The sequence below is a fragment of the Protomyctophum parallelum genome (assembly GCF_964188405.1).
Source record: "Protomyctophum parallelum genome assembly, chromosome: 14".
NCBI classification, from domain to species: Eukaryota; Metazoa; Chordata; class Actinopteri; order Myctophiformes; family Myctophidae; genus Protomyctophum; species Protomyctophum parallelum.
The window spans coordinates 43,128,654-43,152,936 of record NC_139709.1 but is presented as its reverse complement, the minus strand read 5'-3'; the positions used below and the strand labels follow the sequence as shown (position 1 = coordinate 43,152,936).

Here is a 24,283-nt window from a genome sequence, read left to right as displayed (position 1 = left end):
ACAACACTGGCAAAACATGCAATATTGCCTCTAAAGTTGTACATCTGTTTGAATAAAGACTAGACTGATCAAGCGAAAAACTGTTTCTCCGAGAAAAATATTGCTCAATCGTTGTGACTTCTTGTTGAAGCTTTTTGTTGAGTTTTGTTTGCAAACAAAGGCTCAGCCACGTGGAGATCTAGGTACGTTCGGGAAGTGGTGTTTTTTGACTCTCATAATTATGGGACGGCCCCTCCAAACGAAATACACTACCCATAATGCACCACCACCTCCAGCTGACTCGGTAGACTGGGATGTTTTTTTCTTCTTTCTACACTCACTGACTTATATATGGGATTTATGTTTACAGATAGTTAGAGTTCTATTGTCTACCACCACACAACCAAGTCACAATAATGTCTGGTGCGTAGAAAACAACCTGCTTCGTTTCCTCTCAACTCCTTGATGGCATACATTGGAAAGGATACTGACCTATATTTTCAGGAAGATACATTTTTATTTTTTTCACCACTCTTTGTTTACTGCGCTTCAAACTGAAGAGGAAACTTCACCTAGAAACTTCTGGATAAGGTACTTTTTCACGGATGTTACATCGTGTCATAGTTCTATGCATGTTTGAAATTGTCATTTTTGCTTTCCCGTTTGTAGAGAATAAGATTATTCCAACAATTATACACACCACCACGGCATTTCCCTTTGTTTTTGTACTGCCAAAAACGGTCGGTGAACCTGAGGCTGGATGTTGTTTCCTTTGTCTGATAACCTGGAGTAGCCTGCAGTAGCTGGCCCAAACAGAGCAGATTGTTTAGAATTATTATTACCTAAAAAGACATTTGGATAATAATTTAAAGAATTATCATTACAAAAAAATACATTTGGATAATTAATGATGGTTATAGAGTGATGACAGTTGCTTAATACAATTGTAAAAGTTTAACATTAAATGTTAAACTTTAACAAATACATGGCACATAAAAATGTTATGTTCCGTTTATTTGCTTATTTCCTGTCTTGGTGTTAGAGGTTAACTCTGGGCAGCGCTGCCTTTATATATATTCTATTTTCCTTTTTTAAACTTTTATACTGAATTCCAATATCCCTTTATGATGCGTTTGTTTTGCTTCTAATGTTTCAGGTTAAAGCACATTGAATTGCAATGTTGAAATAAACTTGCCTTGCCTCAGTTGCCTGCCATCCATGCCTATTTACTTAGCCTTCTTTCTCTCAGCTAGTCCATCTATGGTTAGGGCCAGCTGTTGAGTAGAAAACATAACATGCGGTGTTTGTTGACATTATCTGAGGATTGAGGGAAATAATGTGTGTCAGAGAACTATTGCAAAACCTGTCCTTTATAGTTGATTTTACTCATGCGTCAGAGACCTATGGCAAAACCTGTCCTTTATAGTTGATTTCACTCATGCGTCAGAGACCTATGGCAAAACCTGCCCTTTATAGTTCATTTCACTCATGCATTCAGAGACCTATGGCAAAACCTGCTGTCCTTTTATATTTGATTTCACCATGCCACTGCCAGCAATGTGTGTGCGTTGTTGTAGTTGCGAGTTTGCTTCTACTGAGGCAAGTTAAAATAATGCCAAATAAAATGACCTCAGCAGCTGATCAACAGCCAGACCCGTGTGATAAGAGACCTGGCTTTACAGCAGGCCACATGTGACTGTGTAGAGGCCCACAGGGATAACTGATCTTGATGTTGCAGATGCAAGCTATACATTATACTCACAAGTGTAAGTTTCCAAACACTTATAGAAGTAGTCTACTTTACTGTCAGTAGTCTCAACCCAGCGTGACGTGAAGACTTAAAGCTGATGTTATGAGAGCATTTCTAAAACATAATGCATTTCTAAAAATAAAGACCCGATCTCTTCAGGGCCCGGGCCCTAAATATAGCTTGTGTTACAGCTTTATTTACTTCAGAAGAGTTGTCTAAAGGTAATCTGTGATGCATGCAGTTCATTGTTCAAAACACGACTGCGGCCCTCCTTCCCCCAGCTCTGCTCTAAAAACAAACTTGACTGACATGATGTAGATGTACTGTAGGTTGGCCTGCCTTTGCCAACCATTGCACAATACTTCTCCCGCCAGCCTCTCTTTGTCATCACAACCGTATTGTGCTGCAGGACACAACTGTTGTACAGCAGCCGGGGGAAGTGTTAGGCAGATGTTTTGCTGCTCAAGTTTCGTGTTTCCTTGAAAGTGCCATTATCAAAACACTTTAGTACTACCCCAGGGACTTGCTTGGCAACTGTTTATCTGACTTGTTTTCATATATATATATATATATATATATATAAATAACTCAATTTGTTAATGACACATTAATTAATGTCACAGTATTATTTTTAAGATGCATTGTTCTTGACAATAGCATTATGTTGCTGTCTATCCCCAGGTCCCCTAGGTATAGAGAAGGTCCACATTGGAGGCTGTAGCTATGGTGTTGATCCTGGGTAGACGGTTGAACAGGGAGGATTCTGGGACCAGAGACTCTCCTGCTGTCAAACGCAAGGTGATCCTACAAAACAACACACACACACACACACACAGAAAAAAACAAGCATTGTTTCTCGTCAGGGTAATGTCTGCCACAAATAATAATGGCCCCGAATTCATCTTTTAATACCACATTTTCTTCTTTCTAAAGGTGTTTGAGGTGGACCCCAAAGCTTTAGCCAGCCAGGATGTCTTCGACTTCTCCAATGGCTCCGCCCACTCAGAGGCCATCTTGCAGGTGTTCAACGAGTTCCGTGACTGCCGCCTGTTCACTGACGTGGTCATCAGTGTGCAGGGCCGCGAGTTCCCCTGCCACCGCGCGGTGCTGTCCGCCTGCTCCACCTACTTCCGTGCCATGTTCTGCAATGACCACCGCGAGAGCCGTGAGATGCTCGTGGAAATCAATGGCATCTTGGCCGAAGCCATGGACTCCTTCCTCAATTATGTCTACACCGGATGTGCCAAGATCACCTGTGACAACGTCCAGTTCCTCTTCGAGACCTCCAGCCTCTTCCAGATCACTACGTTGCGCGACGCCTGCGCCAAGTTCCTGGAGGACCAGCTGGACCCGTGCAACTGCCTGGGCATCCAGCGCTTCGCAGAGGCCCATACCTTGAAGCTGCTGGCCAGCCGCTGCCGCAGCTATGCCCTCGCCAACTTCTCGGAGGTGGCTCACCACGAGGAGTTTCTGGACCTGCGCATGGACGAAATGGAAGAGTACCTCTGCAGTGACGAGCTGGCCATCGGGAAGGAGGAAGTGGTGTTCGAGTCTGTGATGCGCTGGGTCTATCACGCCATGGAGCAGAGGAAGCCCATGCTCAAGGAACTGCTGCATCACGTCCGCTTGCCCCTGCTGCATCCCAACTACTTCGTCCAGACCGTGGAGGGAGACAAGATCATCCAGAATGCTCCAGAGTGCTACCAGCTGCTACACGAGGCCAGGCGCTACCACGTGCTGGGCAATGAAATGATGTCACCCAGAACACGCCCACGCAGGTAAGGTTCACTATTTAATACAGTATGTGGGAGGCAGAACTAAAGTGGCCTTAAGGCTGTTCTGAGACACAGATTAGATCACGCAATGGGACGCTTCTCTCTAGTTATGTTTTGGAGCCAGATGCACTTCTCTCAGTGCACCACATGGTGAATGGCAGACCCATGCCTAATCTTAACCACACAACTAAAATGTATTAATTATTAAACCACAGGTCATGTAAATGGAGTGCTATGAAGTAACTAGTATGTTATGCTATCTGTGCTCTGTAGGAAAATACATCACCTTAGACCTTTACTTTTCTCTCAGACTGTTGAGTATTAATTAAGACAGATCAGAGACAGATAAGAAAGCATGTTTTCCAGCCAACGCTGTGTGTTGTGTTATTCCTCCACAGCATGTGGTTTGAAGTTTCAACATGTTCATAAAAACTCAATAACCTTTGAAATGTCTTCGGTTGATGTGTAAACTAAACTGTGTGTGTGTGTGTGTGTGTGTGTGTGTGTGTGTGTGTGTGTGTGTGTGTGTGTGTGTGTGTGTGTGTGTGTGTGTGTGTGTGTGTGTGTGTGTGTGTGTGTGTGTGTGTGTGTGTGTGTGTGTGTGTGTGTGTGTGTGTGTGTGTGTGTGTGTGTGTGTGTGTGTGTGTGTGCATGAGATGTGGAAAGTAAAAAAGACAGTTATTGTGTGTTGAACAAACAAAGCTATCATTGACTGAGATTTGTTTAACAGCCTGGCTATTTTGAAATGAAAATGGATCACGAGGCGGGAGGCAAGGCTTGTTCATACACAGCCTGGTTTACAGGTGGGGAGGGGGGGGAGAATACCATGTTGCAAGAACAGCAATCATGAAGCGTTCAGTCTTGTTGTCGTACCAGAAGTGTCACTCACCCTTGCTGACGTTGCATATTAGTATTAGAGTTTCTGAGTGTACTGCACTCGTATGTTCACTTACACCACCCTGTCTTTTATTTAGAGCCTTGTGTTTGAGTCTACCCAATGTTAATTACAGTGTGTTCAAATACAATGGGTAAGACACAATACAGTAGCATAAGGCTTATGGTTCTCCGCCATGTTAAGCTGACAACAGCACAGCTGTCGTTCCATCCTGGCCCCCCTTGTAAGGGTTAAAGAGGGAACAGTAGTACATGGTGTCGGTTAGACATACAGTGTGTGTGTGTGTGTGTGTGTGTGTGTGTGTGTGTGTGTGTGTGTGTGTGTGTGTGTGTGTGTGTATGTGTGACGTGTGACTCAGGCGTATTGTGTCAGTATCCAGGCAGATCTGATCGGATCAGCCAGCCAAACAGGCACCAGCGCAGACTCTGCATTTCTTACCCCAGGGGCTTGATCCTCCTGTTCCAGTTCCACAAACGGATGCTAGCTGGGGGCCGACTCGTAAAAAAATCACCACAATTTGGCTTTTGGTGACTAGTTTTTGAATTTTGGCGTGGTGTTAGGTATGGGTATAAGGCTTTCAAAAACCTGTGCAAAAACGTTGGGTGCGCTCCCTAGTGGGCTGTTTGCACAGACTCAAATATTAGATACAGAGCTATGGTTGTAAACCTAAATAATTGATAAAAGATGGATTCTGTTACTATTGGGTGTGCTAAATCACATACTAAAATGTTAGGAAAAACGAACAACCAGAAAGGCATCGTTTTCAAGATGGCGTCCACAGTGGCAAAAATGAGCAAAAATGCCTATAAACTGGGATTTACAAAATCATAACAATTATGCACTTTAACTACTTTTTGAATTTTGGCATGGTGTTAGGTATGGGCATATGGTTTTCAAAAACCATATGCAAACTAATTTGGCTCGCCCCCTAGTGGTCGGTTTACAATGAAACCACTATTAGATGTGTCAGTATAATATGGTTGGAACCCCAAATAATTGATAGAAGATATTTTACAATGGATTATGTTACCATTGGGTGTGCTAAATAACATACTAATTTTACGGAAAACGAACAACTTGAAAGGCATCATTTTGAAGATGGCGTCCACGATGGCTGCCGGGAGCTTAAAATGCCTGTTTCATTCCAAAGTTGCAAACCGACCACTAGGGGGCGAGCCAAATTAGTTTGCAATGTTTTTTGAAAACCTTATGACCATACCTAACAGCATGCCAAAATTCAAAGAGCAGTTACCAAGTGCATCATTGTTACAATTTTTTACATTAATCACAGTTGATACAGTTTATAGGCATTTTAGCTCCCGGCAGCGTCGCGTAAAAAAATCATAACAATTATGCACTTATTATGCTGTTAGGTATGGGCATAATGTTTTCAAAAACCCTCGCAAATTAATTTTGCTCGCCCCCTAGTGATCGGTTTGCAATGAAACCATAGGCATTATGGTAGCTCCATTGTGGACGCCATCTTGAAAACGATGCCTTTCTAGATGTTTGTTTTTCGTAATAATGTAGTATGTTATTTAGCACACCCACTAGTAACATAATCCGTATATATATTTATTTGGGGTTTCAACCATATACTGACATCTAATAGTGGTTTCATTGCAAACCGACCACTAGGGGGCGAGCCAAATTAGTTTGCGAGGGTTTTTGAAAACATTATGCCCATACCTAACACCATGCCAAAATTCTAAAAGTAGTTACCAAGTGCATAATTGTTATGATTTTTTACATATTAAATCCCAAGAAATCTCAATTTCTTGAAAACGACGCCTTTCTGGTAAAATCTCTTTTATCAATTATTTTGGTTTTCAACCATACCTATAAGTGTCTAATATTTGAGTCTATGTAAACAGACCACTAGGGGGCGCTCTCAATACGTTTGCACAGCTTTTTGAAATCATTATACCCATACCCAACACCATACCAAAAGCAGAATCTTTCCAAGTGCGACCCCAGCTATGCCTGATATGTTTCCCTGCATTTTGTGCTCCGCCAGGGACCATATTTTCTTGGAACAAGAACAACCCCCCCACACACACGCACACCACACAGATAGACACGACCCCAGGGTCTTAAGAGGCTCACTCGGGCCTCTTTTTCTCAATGTGAGAAGCAGACAGACAGGCATACTTAACTGTACATACACGTACATACACGTTTACAACACCTGAACACACACAGGTGTATGCTATCTATTCAATTACTGTATTTGATACCCTAACAATGCCCAACCTGTGTTTAACCTATAACTGATATACTGTAGCCACTGCAAGGCCTTATCAAATCCATTTTTACATTCTCAGACTGAGTCAAATATGCGCTGTCTAGCCATAATATGGGGCACAGTTAAGGTAAAATGCATGCTCCTTCCGACGTCAGAAAATCTTTTGGTTCGGAAAGGCTTTCCAAACTATAGTTCGGACATCTGGAGATGCACAAGGTCAGAGGAAAAGTTCTAAGACCGCCTTTCCGAAGCTCGGAATGACATCACTTTGTGGTTAATGTATCACTTCATCTCACTTTCATCATTTTTGAAAGTGAGATATCCCTTTAAGACTTAAAGGGATATCTCACTTTAAAAAATGATGAAAACGCACGCGACACACCCATCTGTCCACTTAAAGTTTAAGTGGACAGATGGGTGTGTCGTATGCGTTTTCAGAGCATCTCTAGTTTAATTATCTATCAAGCAATCGAGTTCCAGCTTGAATCAATGTAACTAACATAGTATACTTAAGTTCCTATTTATCAGTATCGCAATATGCGTTGAACTTGACAATGACATCTGATCTATCCTGCAGGTTTGAGGGTTTCATGTGTAGATAATGATATCTATGGCATCACTGTCCCTGATTCTTATCTAGTTGTATTATACATTTAGTTGTTTCTGCAGTGTGCTAGCACTCTGACCTTTTCAGGAAGTTAAGTCATAACCATGGCATGTACTTGAACGGCCAGGGTAAAAAAGCAGAGCATGGTAATGGAGATTCCATCCTGACTGTGCCACACATGTTTATTTTTGTACCCTGTAACGATACTATTATTATGATCTGAACCTTGCCTTGAGATATTGTAGAATTATGCCTCTGTGCACGAATCTGAACCGGTTCTGAAACAACAACCTGGGATTCCCTGATTACACCTTTCCCTCTCTGCGTGTTGATATATGCGCTGTGATATTTTCCAGTCTATTGTACAATGCTTAGCATATGTTTTTCATACTGATTGTTGTGTTTTGCAACATGTTGAGACGTCATGGTTATTTAAAGTGTACATTCCTGTGGTGTGATGCCTTCGTAATCCATCTTCTCATAGCTTTTTAGATTTGTTTGTTTCTCTTTTGCGGTTTGTGATATTTACTATTATCTCTCTCTCTCTCTCTCTCTCTCTCTCTCTCTCTCTCTCTCTGTAGGTCGACAGGCTTCTCTGAGGTGATTGTGGTGGTTGGAGGCTGTGAGCGTGTGGGGGGCTTCAACCTGCCCTACACTGAGTGTTACGACCCAGTTACAGGAGAATGGAAGTCGCTGGCCAAGCTGCCTGAGTTCACCAAGTCAGAGTATGCCGTGTGCGCCCTGCGCAATGACATTTTGGTCTCGGGTAAGCCAATGCAGGATTCTGTCATTTGTTTTTACGAGGCAGAATTGACACGCTGTTTTGCAAATGCCATTTCCCATTTATGTCATGCTTCTTTAGGCCGAAGTGTCGTTTGTCTCATCCCTATAAAAGCTTTCAATTAAAGTCTTAAGGGACATGGTCCTTCCCTGTGCCTGTGCAACCATTTGCACTTTGGTGGAACTACAGGAGAAGCTGTAATGAGATGGCCGGTTGCCCTGTTATTTTACCCCGTCTGAGTCAAAGGAAAATGTGAGCGTGGCATCTGGATGCACTCTCCAGGCTCACCGCCAATGGTGGACCTTATTGGCGAGCTCACTCATTCTCTCTGATCCTATTGGCCTAACATGCAGGATCGCCCGCCTCCCATCTAAATTACAGTACATAGCTTTCTAGGATCTTGTGTCCCCCTCTTCTGAATCAGCAGTTGTAGGTGGGGCTTATTTAAAAATGAACCTAAATATGGGATATAGTCACTGCTTTTCTGGCCCTCGGACCTGACCGTTGCATTGTGGGAATTGTTTGTAGGCCAAGTATGGCGCAAACCTCTCTAGAGGGCGTAGATTAAACATGACAACAGCATCACGTCATATATCCAACTAATAACACTCGTATGTTGTTCATTACATGCACCCAAAAGCTCTGATTTTCTCTCTTGGATCTGAGTTTACCCACTGTAAGTCTATAAGGACCTGTAAAGTATTTTTTTTATGTGTATAGTATACTAGTCCTTTTTTTTTGTTCCATACAAAACACAGTTCTATATGGTTCAGTTACATTGAGAGGGGGGGGGGGGCTTGCTTTCCAGGAGCCTGATGTGCTTGCAAGGATTGTTCCTGTTCAAACTTGCTTCACTTTGAACAAAGAAAAATAAGAGAGACTGAGGGAGGGAGGGAGGGAGACTGTGTGTTCTCGCCTTCGGTGTGAGACTGTAGTGTTTATGTCTTCCTGTTCCCTTCCAGGTCCTCACGTGTGCTATCAATCACCTTGCAAACAGTGCATGGAAAAGTCAACATTTCTTGCTCTGTCTCCCCCTCTCTCTCTCCCTCCCTCTTAATTGCTTTATGACATTATCTATTTTTCCACCCTTACCTGTCCCAATTTCACTTCACTTTCCTGTTTTTTTAATCCTTCTCCTCTCTGTTTATATCACACTCTCAGACTCCCCAATGTTTTTTTGGCACTGGAGGCTGGCGTGCATAACTTGGCAGCCCTCCAGCCTACAGCACAGCTGCAGTTAACTGTGGTCTGAAAGGATCATCCTCAGAGGGGAGGTGTGCTGGGATATAAAACCTTCCACTGTCTGCCCATGGGACTGGGACCCCCAAACACCATTGTCTCTCCCACATCCATGCTGCACACTACAAACAAAGCACTGTTAGCAACACCATCAACCACATCTCATCTCACACCAGAAAGTAAATTGTAGCTGCTTGACACTTAAGCCCCTCATTAGGGCGACTGTGGTGTTTATTTGTGGCAGCAGAGGCGTTGGGTCGTAATTCAAATGGAGATGTGAGGGGGATACGTTCTCTTTGGTATCATGTTTTCTTGTTGCGGAACGAAATAGCAGTGTGCTATGCGACTCTACTATACTTAATCAATTGTTAGTGGATAATTTATCTAGGGTTCGGATCCGTAACTTCCGTCAAGATTTGAACGATTCCGGTTCCTTCACGATTCCCTTTTAACGGTCCGATTCCTTAATGGTTCTCTTTAACGATCCCTATAGGGGTTCCAAATGGACCCTTACAGGTCTGTAACACTTACGGGTCCATTTGGTTCCATTTGTACACTCTCAGAGTTATGCTGATCCTTCACATTAAAAAGTTTGAGAACCACTGGTATTGTATTGTAGACGTGAAGTCCACATACCAGCTCTGACAGTGTGATAGAACCGGTTCCAGAAACGGTTCCAAATGTGATGGCAGTGATTCCGGTTCCGAATTTTCCAGAAGTGCATTATTTGTCTATGGGACGCAGCGACTACCGCCGATAGCAGGCGAACGAATGGCCAATAGTCGAAAAGTGGGCGGAGAAACGTCGCCCGAAAAGCTACAAATAATTTCGCCCAATAGAGTGCGATTAGGCGATGTGCCGCCTGATGCTCGCCCGCTGTTAATACTCACTGTCAATGCTGCATCAGGTTCTTCCGATTCCTCCAGTTCCGGATTCCAACCCTAAAATATATCATAAGCTTGCAGAGCAGCAGCAGTGGGTCACGGTCGTACATCACACATTGGCATACATTCAATCTAGGATCACAGGTGGCATGACGTCTCTAGTTGCTTCCTCGAACTACTTCAGTTAGGATGGCTGAATGTAGAGGATGAATTTCATATAGGCTATTTGCTGAATGTAAACAAGTAAGACGCGCAAACGCGTGAAGCGAACGCCGCTCGTATATTGCAATAACAACAATTAGTGTGTGTGCTACAGCTGCGCCCTCTGGTGGCGGGCGGGTGGTGTCACAGCGGGACAGACAGACACACACACACAGACAGACACACAGACATGATCTGCAGGGTCTCATAGTTAGTGCTCACTGCATTCGCAAAAATACTGTACCCCAACAACAACAGATTCTGCAGCATGGGAGTAGTCGATTGTTAATGTCAGCAATCTGTGAAAACCTCAAGCAGTGACACCCAGGACACAACATGATGGTAGGCAGAGTTCTATTCTGAGATGGCTGTGGAACAGTTCCCCTTAACAACCCCCTTAACTGTCAATAACAGTGATTGCGACTGGTAAGGCTTCAAGTATTTTCTAATAGCAGTGTTGCTTTTTAACAAGCATTGTACTGTAGCTTCATAGCACTCTGAAGAGTTATGCAAATATTCACAAACATGCTTTTTAACAACCACAATGCTTTTTAACAAGCATTACTGTAGCTTAACTCTGAAGAAAAACTCGTGTCATTCCTGTAGGAGAAGAAATACATGTTGGGGGGGCACAATAATTGACAAATACAGCGTACCTGTATTTCAAGGTTCCAAAAATGTCTTCTCCTACACTACCTGAGTTTAACTCGGGTATCGTATAGCCACTTTCCAGCAGTTTCTTTAACCGTAACACGGGTGAGCATGAAAGGAGGATGACATTTGATAGGACAACGAGACAGATGCTAATCTCTGTCGTTTTGTTGTGATTGTCAGGACGGAACACCTGTCTGCACATTGTCTGCACAGTGCACACCTGTTGCGTTTGTAAATTCATTATCTTATAAAAAAAACGGCTGCGCAATGGAGATACAAAAGAGAACCAGAGTACCAGACACCTTTGTTTTCACAGGTAGGCCTGTTGCTTCATAAAGCCACCCACTTGTTTTAAGTTAAAAGAACACACCCCATCCCAAAGAGCACAAAGTGATGGATTAACAGATTTCATTCGATTTAATTACAAACACATCAGGCCATCGTCTAGATTATGAGAAGTTGTTTATTTGTCACTGCAGAAATGCCTCTCTTTCTGGAGGGCATCCGAGTTTAAAGGGAGAGGCGTAATTTCAAGGCACGACATTTGATATTAATTATCATATTTATACCACCATGATTCAATTATTGTCCCTGTGTGAAATAACGCGTCTTGTTGCAGACATTATTGTTTATGGGCTGAGTCTTGTTAACCACACCAAACACACACACACACACACTCACATAAACATAAACACTAAACATGAATGTGTACATGTGGCTCTTGTGCCTACAGACACTGTACAACTATACAGTATACACTCATGCTTGATTTATACTATGTTGCCTGACACCGTCGTGCAACGAAGTATAGATCAGGATTTATAGTTTACAACCTCTCCTGAACTTTTTCTTGGGTAGAAGCCAGGACGTCTGCTGCAGCAGAACCCTTATTTTCGACACTTTTCTGTAGTTTTCCAGATGATCCTAGACTTGTGATATCCTTTGGCAGATAACCATAGTGTTTTTCTTCTGTCTGAAAAGACACATAATGTTCTTCTCGTGGGACTTGCATACTTTCCTTTTTCCTGGTTCTTATTTATTTATTTTGAGCCTATACCTTTGTCATGTCTCTCAGTCCCTGGAAAGCAGAATGTGTTCAGCAGCACTACCCTTTTGTTTTAGAGAAATCAGCGTGGCTCTTTAATGCAGTCTGTGGAAGATCAACAGGCAGGTGGAGAGAGAGAGAGAAATAGAGAGAGAGGTGTTGGAGCAGGTAGAGAAAGAGGTGCTCTGTTAGGACTTGTTCAAAGCGGGACTGGGTCAAACTTAAACCTGGTTTTCTGACTGCTTACAGTTGTTATCAGCAATAAGAAGTTCCTGTACTTGTTTGACTATAGATAGAGAGGAGGAAATACACAAACTGCTGTTTTGACATTAACAAAGGAGTGTGTGTGTGTGTGCACACACACACACACACACACACACACACACACACACTCCTTTGTGCGTGTGCGGTTTAGGTAAAGATCTTTACAGATAGCTTTACTATTAGTGAAAGATTCAGATTATGAGTAGGATTAGGCATTTTGGGGTTAGAATTAGAGTTAGTTTAAGGGTCAATGATGGAGTTAGTTACTTGTGGTTGTTGTTGAGGTTAGGTTAGGTTAGGGTTATGTTGGGCCAGTTGGTCAAGTCAAAAATATTTATTTTAATAAATAATTGCTTTTGATGTCCCCACAAAGATAGCAATACAAACATGTGTGCATCTGTGTCTACAATACTTTCTTATGAGTATTTGTAGCCTAATTTACACACGCACAGATTTTCAGCTAAATGCATACATTTATTTCAGTCAGGTTTTTTCGGCGAGCCACACTGTTATTCAACAAATTAATAAATTATACTAGGCTTAAGTGAATAAAGAGCCCGCTGGCAGCTGTGTCTTTCTCTGAGCTTCTGAGCCTCTGAGCCTCTGAGCTGTGTTTAGCCAGAGTGAATGATGGACCCTTTGATCATCAGTAAACGTAACACAGGGCAGCTAGCTTTGGTCAAAAGTCAAATAAGACAGCTGTCTGTAATCTAGTTAGCAAGACAATGACCTTGACATTTAATGCTTAATCCATCATTACCAGCCAATCATTAACTCAACTATTACTAGTTGACATTGACATATGTATTATTTTAATGAGGTTGACTGGAGAATTGTTCCTCGTGGTGGTAATGACATTTAGTCCATTGATTGAAACGGTGATGTGTTGTCACTGTTGTGTTCTAAATATCAGCCTCATAACCAAATGATTTAGGAAAAGCGGAGTTACACATTAAATGCACCTGGTGGCAATTCCGAAACCATGAATGTTTATGTGAAATGTATGTGTTGTGTTGTGTTGCAGGTGGTCGTATCAACAGCAGAGATGTATGGATGTACAACTCCCAGCTCAACCTGTGGATCAGAGTTGCTTCTCTCAACAAGGGTCGCTGGAGACACAAGATGGCTGTCCTACTGGGCAAGGTGAGGAGAGAACTCTGATAGAAAAACAATTATCTGCACACTGATTCCAATTGTTCCTTTAATAATAATCTTTATTGTCCAGAAGGATATTTGTCTTCACAGTCTGTTCAACACCCACATCACAAACAACACATAGCACCAAGACAATACAAACACATGAGGTCCCCACTGTATAGTACAAAACCATGTAATACAGAACCATCCGATCGGCGGGGCAGTTTGTTTAATGCCGCGATGGTTGAGGGGACAAAACTCCTACTAAAACGGACCTTTTTCCATGGCAAGGCTCTGTATCTTTGTCCAGATGGCATGAGGTTAAAGAATATCAGAAAGTGTGGGTGTAGGAATTCCGATGATCTTGGAAGCAATAATACTAGTAAAGTAATACTGAAAAGTTTGTTTCTGGGCAGTATGGTGTAGAAACATGCGGAACAGTACAACAGAACAAGTTGGATAATGCTTTTGTACAGTAATAACAGAAGATGAGGAGCAACAGATAATGATCTTATCATGTCACATATGATCTATGTGTTGATCAAACCTAAGTTTATTGTCCAGTGTGTGTCCAAGATATGTGAAACTGTCAACCGGTTCTACTGTTTTACCATTAATGAGGAGTGGGTTAAGTCTAGTGTGTGTTGTTTCAATGACCAGTTCTTCAGTTTTGTCCACATTCAACTCTAGATAGTTGTCAGTGCACCACTGTGTGAAATGAGAAATGGTATTCTGATAGACCGTAATAGAGTTATTTTCATGGAGCAGTCCGAGAATCGCAGTATCATCAAGAGTATTCAAAGTATGTGATGTTGTTGGGTGAAGGGCTAATACAGTCATTTGTGTAGTGTGTAGAGGAAAGGACTGAGGACACAACCTTGACGGCCCCTGTGTTGGTGATAACAGTTGACATATTTAGTTTAATCCATTACCACCAAAGGTGATGCGTGTCTTAGCTCTCCCTCAAACTGAGGGCAGAGAAGAGAACACAATCCTTCACTGATTCCTGTTGGTCTCTTATTCATCAAGCAGTTTACCTATCATCTTATGGACATCACCTACATGTCCACCTAATTCCATGTTTGTTTTATTATAACATATATATACGTATATACGTATATATACAGTATACAAACCAGTCACTGTGTCTGTATAACTGCCTCTTTCTAGGTGTTTATCTGTCAATTTGTTATGTTACAATCATGCAATTCCAATATGGTGTCCATGTGCTTTAACTGGTAAAGGACCCTCATTGTGACAATAGGACAGAATAAACAGATGCCAACAGCTACAAGGGAAGTAATCCAAATTTATTACAGAAGATAACAATGCAGGCAGTGTGAATGACCTTTTTGCTTTGTTATACCTCAACCCACATATTATACTCTGTAATTTACACCACCAGGAAGGTTCTAGAATTACATGCACATTAATTAATGAAAATAAAAATAAAAATAGTGTTATAGTCTCTCCAATGACATCTGTTTGACTTAGATCCTTCTGTAAAACACATTCTTATCTGTATTATGTGGACATACTTTCTGAAGATTTACGCTGTACTAATTGACGCCGACAGTAAATGCGTGTGTGGTGCACAGGCTGTCAAATATAAATGTTTGTCACTCATCACCAGGAAGCTACAGTACAGGATTCCACCATCATATTTGACTATGCCTTTCCTTGTAGGCGCCATGTGTCTCATCGTATTACAAGTAACTCTAATGTTGCCCCAGGGTTTGGACACTGTCAGGCCAGCTCATCTAATCCCTCGTCCCGGATCCACAAGACAACAAGTTTCAGTACTGTATAAAGAGGGAGGTTGTCAAATTATTATAATCAGTCAATGAGTCAGTGAAACAGTGGAGCTGATGCAATTATTATCTGCCATTACAAATGGAAGTTCAATTCAAGAGGAGTTTGAAATAATTCCAGATTTCCCACTAATTCCTCTCTGAAAAAGCAGTTATTTGTTTGGTGCTTATTAATCTGGACCACCTGTACCTTACCTCTGAACAACGAGAATTCTTAAAGGTATATTCAGTGATTTCACTTAATTCAAATATCACTTATTTATTTGTTTTGTTGTGATAATCCTCCCTACTATAGAGTGTGCTGGCCATATAAGGAGTTCCTCCCTGTCCCCAGTTAACCCCTGGGGGTCAAAAAACCGTAGGTTTCATTTATGACTCTCTATCCTGATTGGACGAAAGGCTGGGTCCCACAGCCAAAAACGAAACCTAAGGTTTTTTGAGTGATCACTGAATATACCTTTAATCAACCACCACATTTCGATTACTTAGTCACAATTAAATCACAGTTTCTGTTGTGACCCGACAGTGATCCTAGTTCCATAGTCTTTCTATAGTATCTAGTACTTTGCTGGGTGGACATACTTTCTGGAGGGCATTGGGAGTTCCATGGATGTGTGCCAAGACTCCTAACACCTCACACCTAGTCCACTGACCCATATCTCATATCCTATCATCATGTATTTTCATTCCATTCCAAGTAATACTCTGCAGAAGCCTTTACATAGCTACACAGGCTTCGAATGCACCTATAAACGCACACTATTATGTTTCACGAGGTCCACTAGTCTTGAATTCAAAACTGAGTGAGGGGTGTGCATTATCAACACATTTAATACAAGATGCATTTTGAACATTTGATGTTCATAGCACAGCATTTATTCTCTATTGTTAGATACCCATACAGACAGACACACACACACACACACACACACACACACACACACACACACACACACACACACACACACACACACACACACACACACACACACACACACACACACACACACACACACACACACACACACAGAGAGAGAGACACACACACACACACACACACACACACACACACACACACACACACACACACACACAGAGAGAGAGACACACAGACACACACACACACACACACAGAGAGAGACACAGACACACACACAACTTTATTGATCCCGCAGGGGAAATTCAGTCATCAGCTCCATCATGCAAAACAAACATTGACCATTTCTTATGCATGTCAAACATACCTCCTAAACCTAAACCATAATTATCAGAGTATTATTGTGTTGACAGGGACAGGTTTCTATTGTCTGAGGCAAAGCAGGCGGTGCATTGGAGATGAGCCAGGCCTTACGCACGCACCGCTCACTTAGGCAAACAAAACCAGGCAAACCAGCAATCGACCTCTCGAACACACATGCTCACATGCATGGCACACGTTGGCTCACATGCACAGCACGCCTACGCACAAACACAGACACGCGCATTACAGAGTCAGAGACAGGCACACACTCACTCATACACAAATGAAAGAACGCAAATTACTACAGACATTCTTGGATGATTTGGGGCTGAAACGGTGCCATATGGAATGAAGTCAGTAAGGGAACGACACAGGCGATCGGTCTGCTGTGATTTGCAGCAATTCTGCAAACATTCCTCTGTGGCCAGACAGCATTGGTCTTATATTACCGTGCCTTCTACAAAACAACACCTACAGTAGAAGGCTTATCTTTTAACCACTGGAACGGTAAACACACATGCAAGTGCATGTATACATAAATCCATAAACGGCACGCGCCAGGTCTGGCACGTGGTTACTATAAAAGACACACATTAAACCTTGAGCGATTATTGCATTAGTTGAAAAAGCCGTCAAAGTGTCTCCTAAAGGTAGACTGGCTACAGTGAAGGAAACACTTGTGTACATGTTACTGGTGTGACATCAAGATCTATTTGTATCAAGAGTTTCCAACTTAAAGAATAGTGGAGCGTCCACTTCCCTAACCCTAAATAATTAAAATGAATGATTGTTTGTCTGCTTGGGGCAAAAATGTGCTCTGCTAATTCTCTTCTCAAACAACACCGGACCTGTCATTAGGTTCTATTTAAGTGTCTGTGAACTGAACCAACTCAGACACAGGCCAAGGTTCAGTGCAAATGGCTCCCTCTCTCTTTCTCTCACACACACACACACACACACACACACACACACACACACACAGAAAATGCACACAAACAAAGACCACCCACACACAAGCATATATTTTACACACTTTCTTGGGTAAAAAATACATTCCTGGAAGAGCTCATAAATCCCATGAGTCTTTCATCACAGACCACTTCTTTTGAACCACAATATTGTGAGAGTCGTCTAGTCCTGCTCCACAATCCCCTTCTTGCTCTCTCTCTCTCTCTCTCTCTCTCTCTCTCTCTCTCTCTCTCTCTCTCTCTCTCTCTCTCTCTCTCTCTCTCTCTCTCTCTCTCTCTCTCTCTCTCTCTCCCCCCTCTCTCTCTCACCTTGTTGTGTTGACTCTCAACAATTAGCTTAGATTTCTAAGTCCCTGTCAGAGGTCTCACATCCTCTGTGATGCCCATAGTTAATCCCATAACTAGTCTATCTGTTTTGAAATGATCTCTTAACTTCCAATATTAAACATCCATTATCGCTCACTCCCCTCATGCCCTCCCCCCCCTGATTACAGTCGTTCATTTCCACATGCAGTATGTAATTTCCCCTTTTGATGTTCCAGTTGCTTGAGGGTATGAGGAACTGAACTTGAGTGTTGTCAACAAGCCTGCATAGCAAGCAAGACAAATGCGCACGCGCACACGCGCACACACAGCCTTCTGTGTTGTCCTGTTGGACTGGTCCTGAGAGTATGTATTGGCTAAAATAGGTCACCACTTGTTGCTCTCCATGGAATGATTCTGTGCTAAGTCATTTGCTACCCTATCACATAGTCTCTATTTCTCTCTCTCAGTCATTGTCACCCTCTCACTCTGTGCATGCGTCTGTATAAATAGGGATATACTGTATGCGATCACGTGTGTGCTAATGGAACAATTTATCAGTTTGCCATAATCACAGCGTTTCATAAAGCCACAGATGTTTATTTATGCTTAAATCTGTCCTCCAGAGAGGTCATACGTCACACTACGGCCAAAGTTTATGTGACGAGCAGTCGAGCACATTACCTCAAGTTCCCTTCGTAGTTCGTACTGTATGTGCTATTGTTGTCATGCCTGTGTGGAATGCCGCTGTATTGATGATACTCTGCTATCATGTATCGAGAGCGTGTGTGGGGTGATTTTTTGACAACAGCGTGCAGAGCTGCGTACTGTTGCTGACAAACAGGAAAAAGTGATCCAACACTCCCCTTTCCTCTCCATGAGGGTGTTGGTCTCCTGTCACAACAGGGTGCTTGGTGTCCTCAGGCCAGAGGCAGAGACTGCGGGGAAGAGAAGTGTCCCTTTGTCTTAAGCATGACATGGCTTGTCGCGTGCTTCTCTCTAAATCTCCATTTCGCCCTCCCATGCCTCTCTTGCTCAATTTACATTTTAGACATTTAATCTGTCTTAATTCCACTCAATCTCTCACACAGACGCACAAAATCTGCTGTCAGATTTAGTCTTTGCCTAAAGTACTCAAGTGGTCTGTCTCAATGTTGTTTACTATCCTATTGTTCTGTTAATAACAGTGTGGTTATCACATATCAACTTTTGTCTTTTGTCTTTCTCCTAGCTGTCAGACATATTTAGTGCTGGCAAGCGCATAAAGACAAACATGAACCGCATTGTTTGCTGGAGTTCCCCCCCTCTACTTTTCAGTTGAGATAGACTGTACTTTTCTAAGTTGGCTCAGTGCCTATGCAAATATCCAGGTGTTCCAGGCAGTTGCCCCTGCTTTTATCTGTCTTTTCAGAGGAGGTGTAGAGGAAAGACATGAACAGCCTTGAGGTAGTGTTTTGCATGCATTCTGGATTCTACCACAAGCTGGTACCCTATTGTCATCAAGCCCTATATTCATTTAAAAAGGTCAACCTGTAACACTATTTACTCATTAAAGGAAATAATCGTTCTAAAATTAGAGATCGATCTCAAAAGTCTCTTCCACTTCCTGATCCTGCCCTCATTTCATCTCTTGTTTTTCCCCACTCTGATTATGAATTAATCACCTGGCCACTATCCATCCAACATTCAGAGAGAGTCTGCCACCGAACACTTTTTAGATATCAGACAATAAGATGATATACATTGTCATGAATTTCCTTTAAAAACGCTTTCCTTGGGAATCAATATGGGGATTGTGAGACCGTAGTGACAACATCTCATTGATACATGAGAACAAACGTTCACCCAGCATGCACTGCACAAGTCTTTAAGCGGCTTACTGACCCCAGTGGACTTGGGTGACAGAAACTTGTCAGAGTTCAAAGATATTAGAAGAACGCTGTGATAAGGATTATAGTGCCATTGTGTAGAGTGTGTGTGTGGGAAGTCGGAGTGAAGTTGAAGTTCTAGTTTATCAGATCCGGGCCAGTGTTTCTTGTTTGCTAGAGATCGGTCTTAGTAAAAGAGACGCATGGTGGTATTTGTGATATTAGCATCACCTCATCTCTGCCGCTCACCAGATGGACTGGTTCTACTGCTGCCAGAGTGCAAAGCATTGTCTGTAGGCAGAAAGTAGAAGCCCTGAATAAACATGTCCCATTCAGCAGCAGACCATGACTTTTGTTTACATTCATATTTGTGTCCATGTCTAAGTGGGCACGTGTATGTTTTTCCCGTGTCTATGGAACTTCCCCATTGAACTTCCCCACTGCTCTTAATAAACAAATTTCACGTATGTGCAACTGTAACTAAACAACACGTGTGTGCGTGTTGTTTCTCAAAGTACATGGTTAATTCGAAAAGCTTATCAACGATTATAAGTCTTGCTTCGCTGTCAATCACAGCTCATCCTTTAAGCCTTGTGTGTCTGTGTCTGTCTGTGTTTTTCTCCAGGTCTACGCGGTCGGCGGCTACGACGGCCAGAGTCGTCTCAGCAGCGCGGAGTGCTACGACTCCTTCTCCAACCGCTGGACGGAAGTAGCCCCAATGAAGGAGGCCGTCAGCTCGCCAGCCGTGTGCAGCTGTGCCGGCAAGCTCTTTGTCATCGGGGGAGGGCCGGACGACAACACCTGCTCAGACAAGGTGGGCATAGTCGACAGTTTCAGAAGTCGACAGAATCGTATTTGAACTGGGTACCCGACAAGCACTTGGAGTGTTGGAGTTGATGAGTTTGACTCGGTTCCCCAGATAAATATTGTGAAAATAGCAGTAATCTCTGCCTCTTTCTTATGATATTTCACAATTTGACCAGTTTTTTATAGTATAGTTTGTTGAGTACTTTTGAAGCAGTAATGTTTTAATTTAATTTAATTTAATTAAAAACATTGTATTATAAAGGTTTTCAAAGTCCTTACATTTCACACCCTCTGGGGGCCCCGACCCACAGGTTGAGAACCATTGGTTTAGAGGTGGAATAACGACTATCTATCTAATGAAAAAAAAGATGAGGTCAATGAATTTGACCTTGGAGTTGGCGTTCATGTCCTTTTCAGTTCATATGTTCACAAAACGCAAACCCCGCCCATACACATCAGCTTGATGTCATAACAAACCACATCATAGCCGGTTTATTTTATTCAGGTGAAGTAGGCCGAGTAAAACCACATCAGTCCTTGTTCACCGACTTATTCACCATGAACATTTATGCACTGAGCAGTATTTCAGGTTAGATGGGTCATATACAGTATGATGATGAGTCACTTGTAAATCAAATGCCTATGACACATTTCTGTGACTAATGCCAGTGGTAGGTAAAGAAAGGTAAATATAAATAATGGTAAAAGGCTGGAAATGTATTGATATACCGGAGGGACATTTTGGTGTCACAGTTTAAAGTTCCTGTGGTAACTTCTATGCTATGACATTTTGGACCGGTTGGTGCAGATTGAACAGTCTCAGTAAAGGCAGCTTAACTGTGCTTGTACCATAAGAGTTGCCAGCAGTGTCATTGAACAGAATGACTTTTTTTTATTATTATTTTTTTATAATTTTTATCCCACGATTGTGTAACCCATTTTTCACCCCTGTGTCAATTATCTAATGTGATCCTGGGCTCTACACACCCTCCGCCAACCTGGGGAGAGCAACGGACTTGAACTCATGCTTCCTTCATGCCTGAGTGTCCAAGTTGCTCCTTTACACCTGACAGGGGGGAGTTTCCCTGGTTGGACGTAGCGCGTGGGAGGAACACGTTATTCCAACCAGTTCCATTCCCCTCCATCAGGCGCCCCGGCTGAACAGCTTGAACAGAATGATTGATGACAGTACAGACAGGCTTGAAGATGTGATACTGTGGTGTCATTATCTTCTAATTACACCTTCTAATTACACATCTCATCTTCTTATCTGGACGTAAACAAGAAGATTTGCTGTAACAGAAGCTCTAGAAGCAGTAGAAGGAACTATTCTATTTCCTGGAATAGCTATTTGTCTGTGTTTGTGTATGTCTGTGCTCTCTGGAGAACACGCATACATATACACAGGTGTGGGCAGCGGTGGCCGAACGGTTTGCGGAGCGGTCTTGATATCGGAAGGTCGCTAGTTCGTATCCCCAGACCGGCACGTTAAAATTACCACCGCTGAAGTGCCCTTGGACAAGGCATTGAACCCCTACAATGAAATGTTCTTTGAGCAGGGCCTGGCTGTAAACAAGTTCTTTAGCTTAGTCCAGTTACCCTGGGTAAACATACTGTAGTACCTTTCCTTTCCTTACGTGGGCATGGATAACAAAGGCAGCAGTGTCTTGCTGTCTGTATGTTGTTATTGCAGTATATCTGCCTCTATATGTCCTCCTCTGTCTGGCTCTTATCTCCTCAGTCTCCCCTGGGCGATAAGCACAAATCAATGAGAGTTGTTCGCATTAGCTACAGTTATGAGTGAGTTGTAGGAAATTCTGTATTGTGACTTTGGAAGGAGACCATCTTAAACCTAAAGGGGCAGGATGAAGCAGGTACAAATCAAGCCCATGTCGTGTGTGTATAAAGCAAGACTCAAACCACAGAATCAGATATGAATCTACTAGGCATTCCATCACTACCACAGCATTGACATTGATGGGTGCAGAGTAGACATGGAATTTGCTTTTTCATGAGTTGCAGTCATGACCTAATATAGCCTACTGTAGGTAAAGAATGTAATTACCAGAAAAGTACACAATAAATACCACCGTGTTAATTTAACTATTTTTCTGCTGCTAGTAGCATAAATGTAGTTAACCTGTGCCACCGCCTTTAAGATAATAATTTCCCTCCCCACTGCAGCCCCATGCACACACTCACTGCAACCATTTTCTATCATTGGCATTAGAGCACACTGTTTACCTGTCGCCAGAAACGTTTATATGTCGGGAGCGATGCGAGACAAAGTCACAAATGACATCCGAACTTTGGATGGCTGATGATCACTAAAGACAGCACTCCTAGATTCCGACTTATGGAGGTTTGAAAATCCTGCTTTGAACCGAGTTAAATAGAGAGTTGTAACGTCCCATAGCTGGTGGTGACGGAGGCGTTGCATAGCAACCGGATCAATGGCTCAACCACTATATACACAGAGTATACGAGGGGGTACGAACATATTTGTATCTGGCTGATAACGTCCCATAGCTGGGGCGTACGAATATATTCATACCTCGCAGAGAAATAATTAACTTAGGAAGAGTGCACAAATGCAATCAAATGTACCTGTAAGGGTCCATTTGGTTCTATTCGTACACTTTTCTGTGTTAAATGGACACTAAATGTATACATTTGATTGTGTACACTGCAAAACAGACTCAGACAGAACACTAATCAAGACAGCAGACATGAAACTCAAAGCTTAATATTTGTCTCTGGGCCCAATATGCCAGTCTACCAGCCTGTGGTAGACTAGCTAGATAACAGTTACGGTGTACTGGTCACATGATATTTTCAAACTTCATAAATATACTGTATCTTTCTTTCTTTCTTTTAACAAAAGTCAAATAAAAGCAACCAATGCTTTCATTACAGGTCCAGTGCTATGATCCAGAGGAAAATACTTGGTTGCTCAGAGCCAACATTCCCATCGCTAAGCGCTGCATCACCGCGGTGTCCCTGAACAACATGGTCTATGTGTCCGGCGGACTCACCAAGTCCATATTCTGCTACGACCCCGTAGAGGACTACTGGATGCATGTGGTGCACACTTTCAGCAAACAGGTAACAAACACACACACACATACACTAACACACATCACACTCTCGTTCGTCTACTCCTGCATGTGCTAGTTGATTTATGTGTAACATAGTAATAGAATTTTTGTTTGTACCTCTTCAGACTCCATCTTATCCCCTACTTATTTCGTTCAGTACTTGTTGCCTATTTAGATAAATGCTAGTTCATGTTATCCAGATGTGTGTTGGTTACTTGCTGGTATAATTATGTACAGTATGTCATTTAGTTACTGTAGATTGATGCTGTTTTCTTGTTCACACCTGCTATGTGGTTTATTTAAATAGATGTATGCTGTTTGCTTGTACCACAGATGTTAAGTACAGTATTTAATACTTGTTTTGGCACTCTATTTACTTGTCAACTTAGTCTGTTGTTGGTTGACTAGAGTTCATGCCACTTACTATTTGGCTTTGCTCTGAATAAGTGCCGAAATCATACAATTTCTGCTACAGCCACCATTTAAAGTTCTCTCATATTCTTCCCATGTGTCTCCCTCCATCTCTTGCAGGAGAGCTGTGGCATGTCTGTGTGTAATGGGAAGATCTTCATCCTCGGCGGCCGAGGAGAGAATGGCGAAGCCTCTGACAATATCCTGTGTTACGACCCCGCCACAGGAATCATCACAGGGGTGTCGGCCATGCCCCGACCCATCTCCTATCATGGCTGTGTCACCATACACCGATACAACGAGAAGTTCCACAAGCCCTGA

The 24,283-nt window shown here is 42.5% G+C and overlaps 1 protein-coding gene across 1 annotated transcript; it reads left to right on the top strand.

The window, feature by feature from the left end:
- Positions 1 to 337: 337 nt before the first annotated feature.
- Positions 338 to 24,283, top strand: klhl24a (kelch-like family member 24a; the record flags this gene model as incomplete). Its single annotated transcript, XM_083781912.1, has 8 exons — positions 338 to 586; positions 2,426 to 2,527; positions 2,663 to 3,507; positions 7,833 to 8,017; positions 13,344 to 13,462; positions 20,272 to 20,460; positions 23,370 to 23,558; positions 24,083 to 24,283. The coding sequence occupies exons 2-8, from the start codon at positions 2,453 to 2,455 to the stop codon at positions 24,281 to 24,283; spliced, it is 1,803 nt and encodes a 600-aa protein (XP_083638038.1). The 5' UTR covers positions 338 to 586; positions 2,426 to 2,452.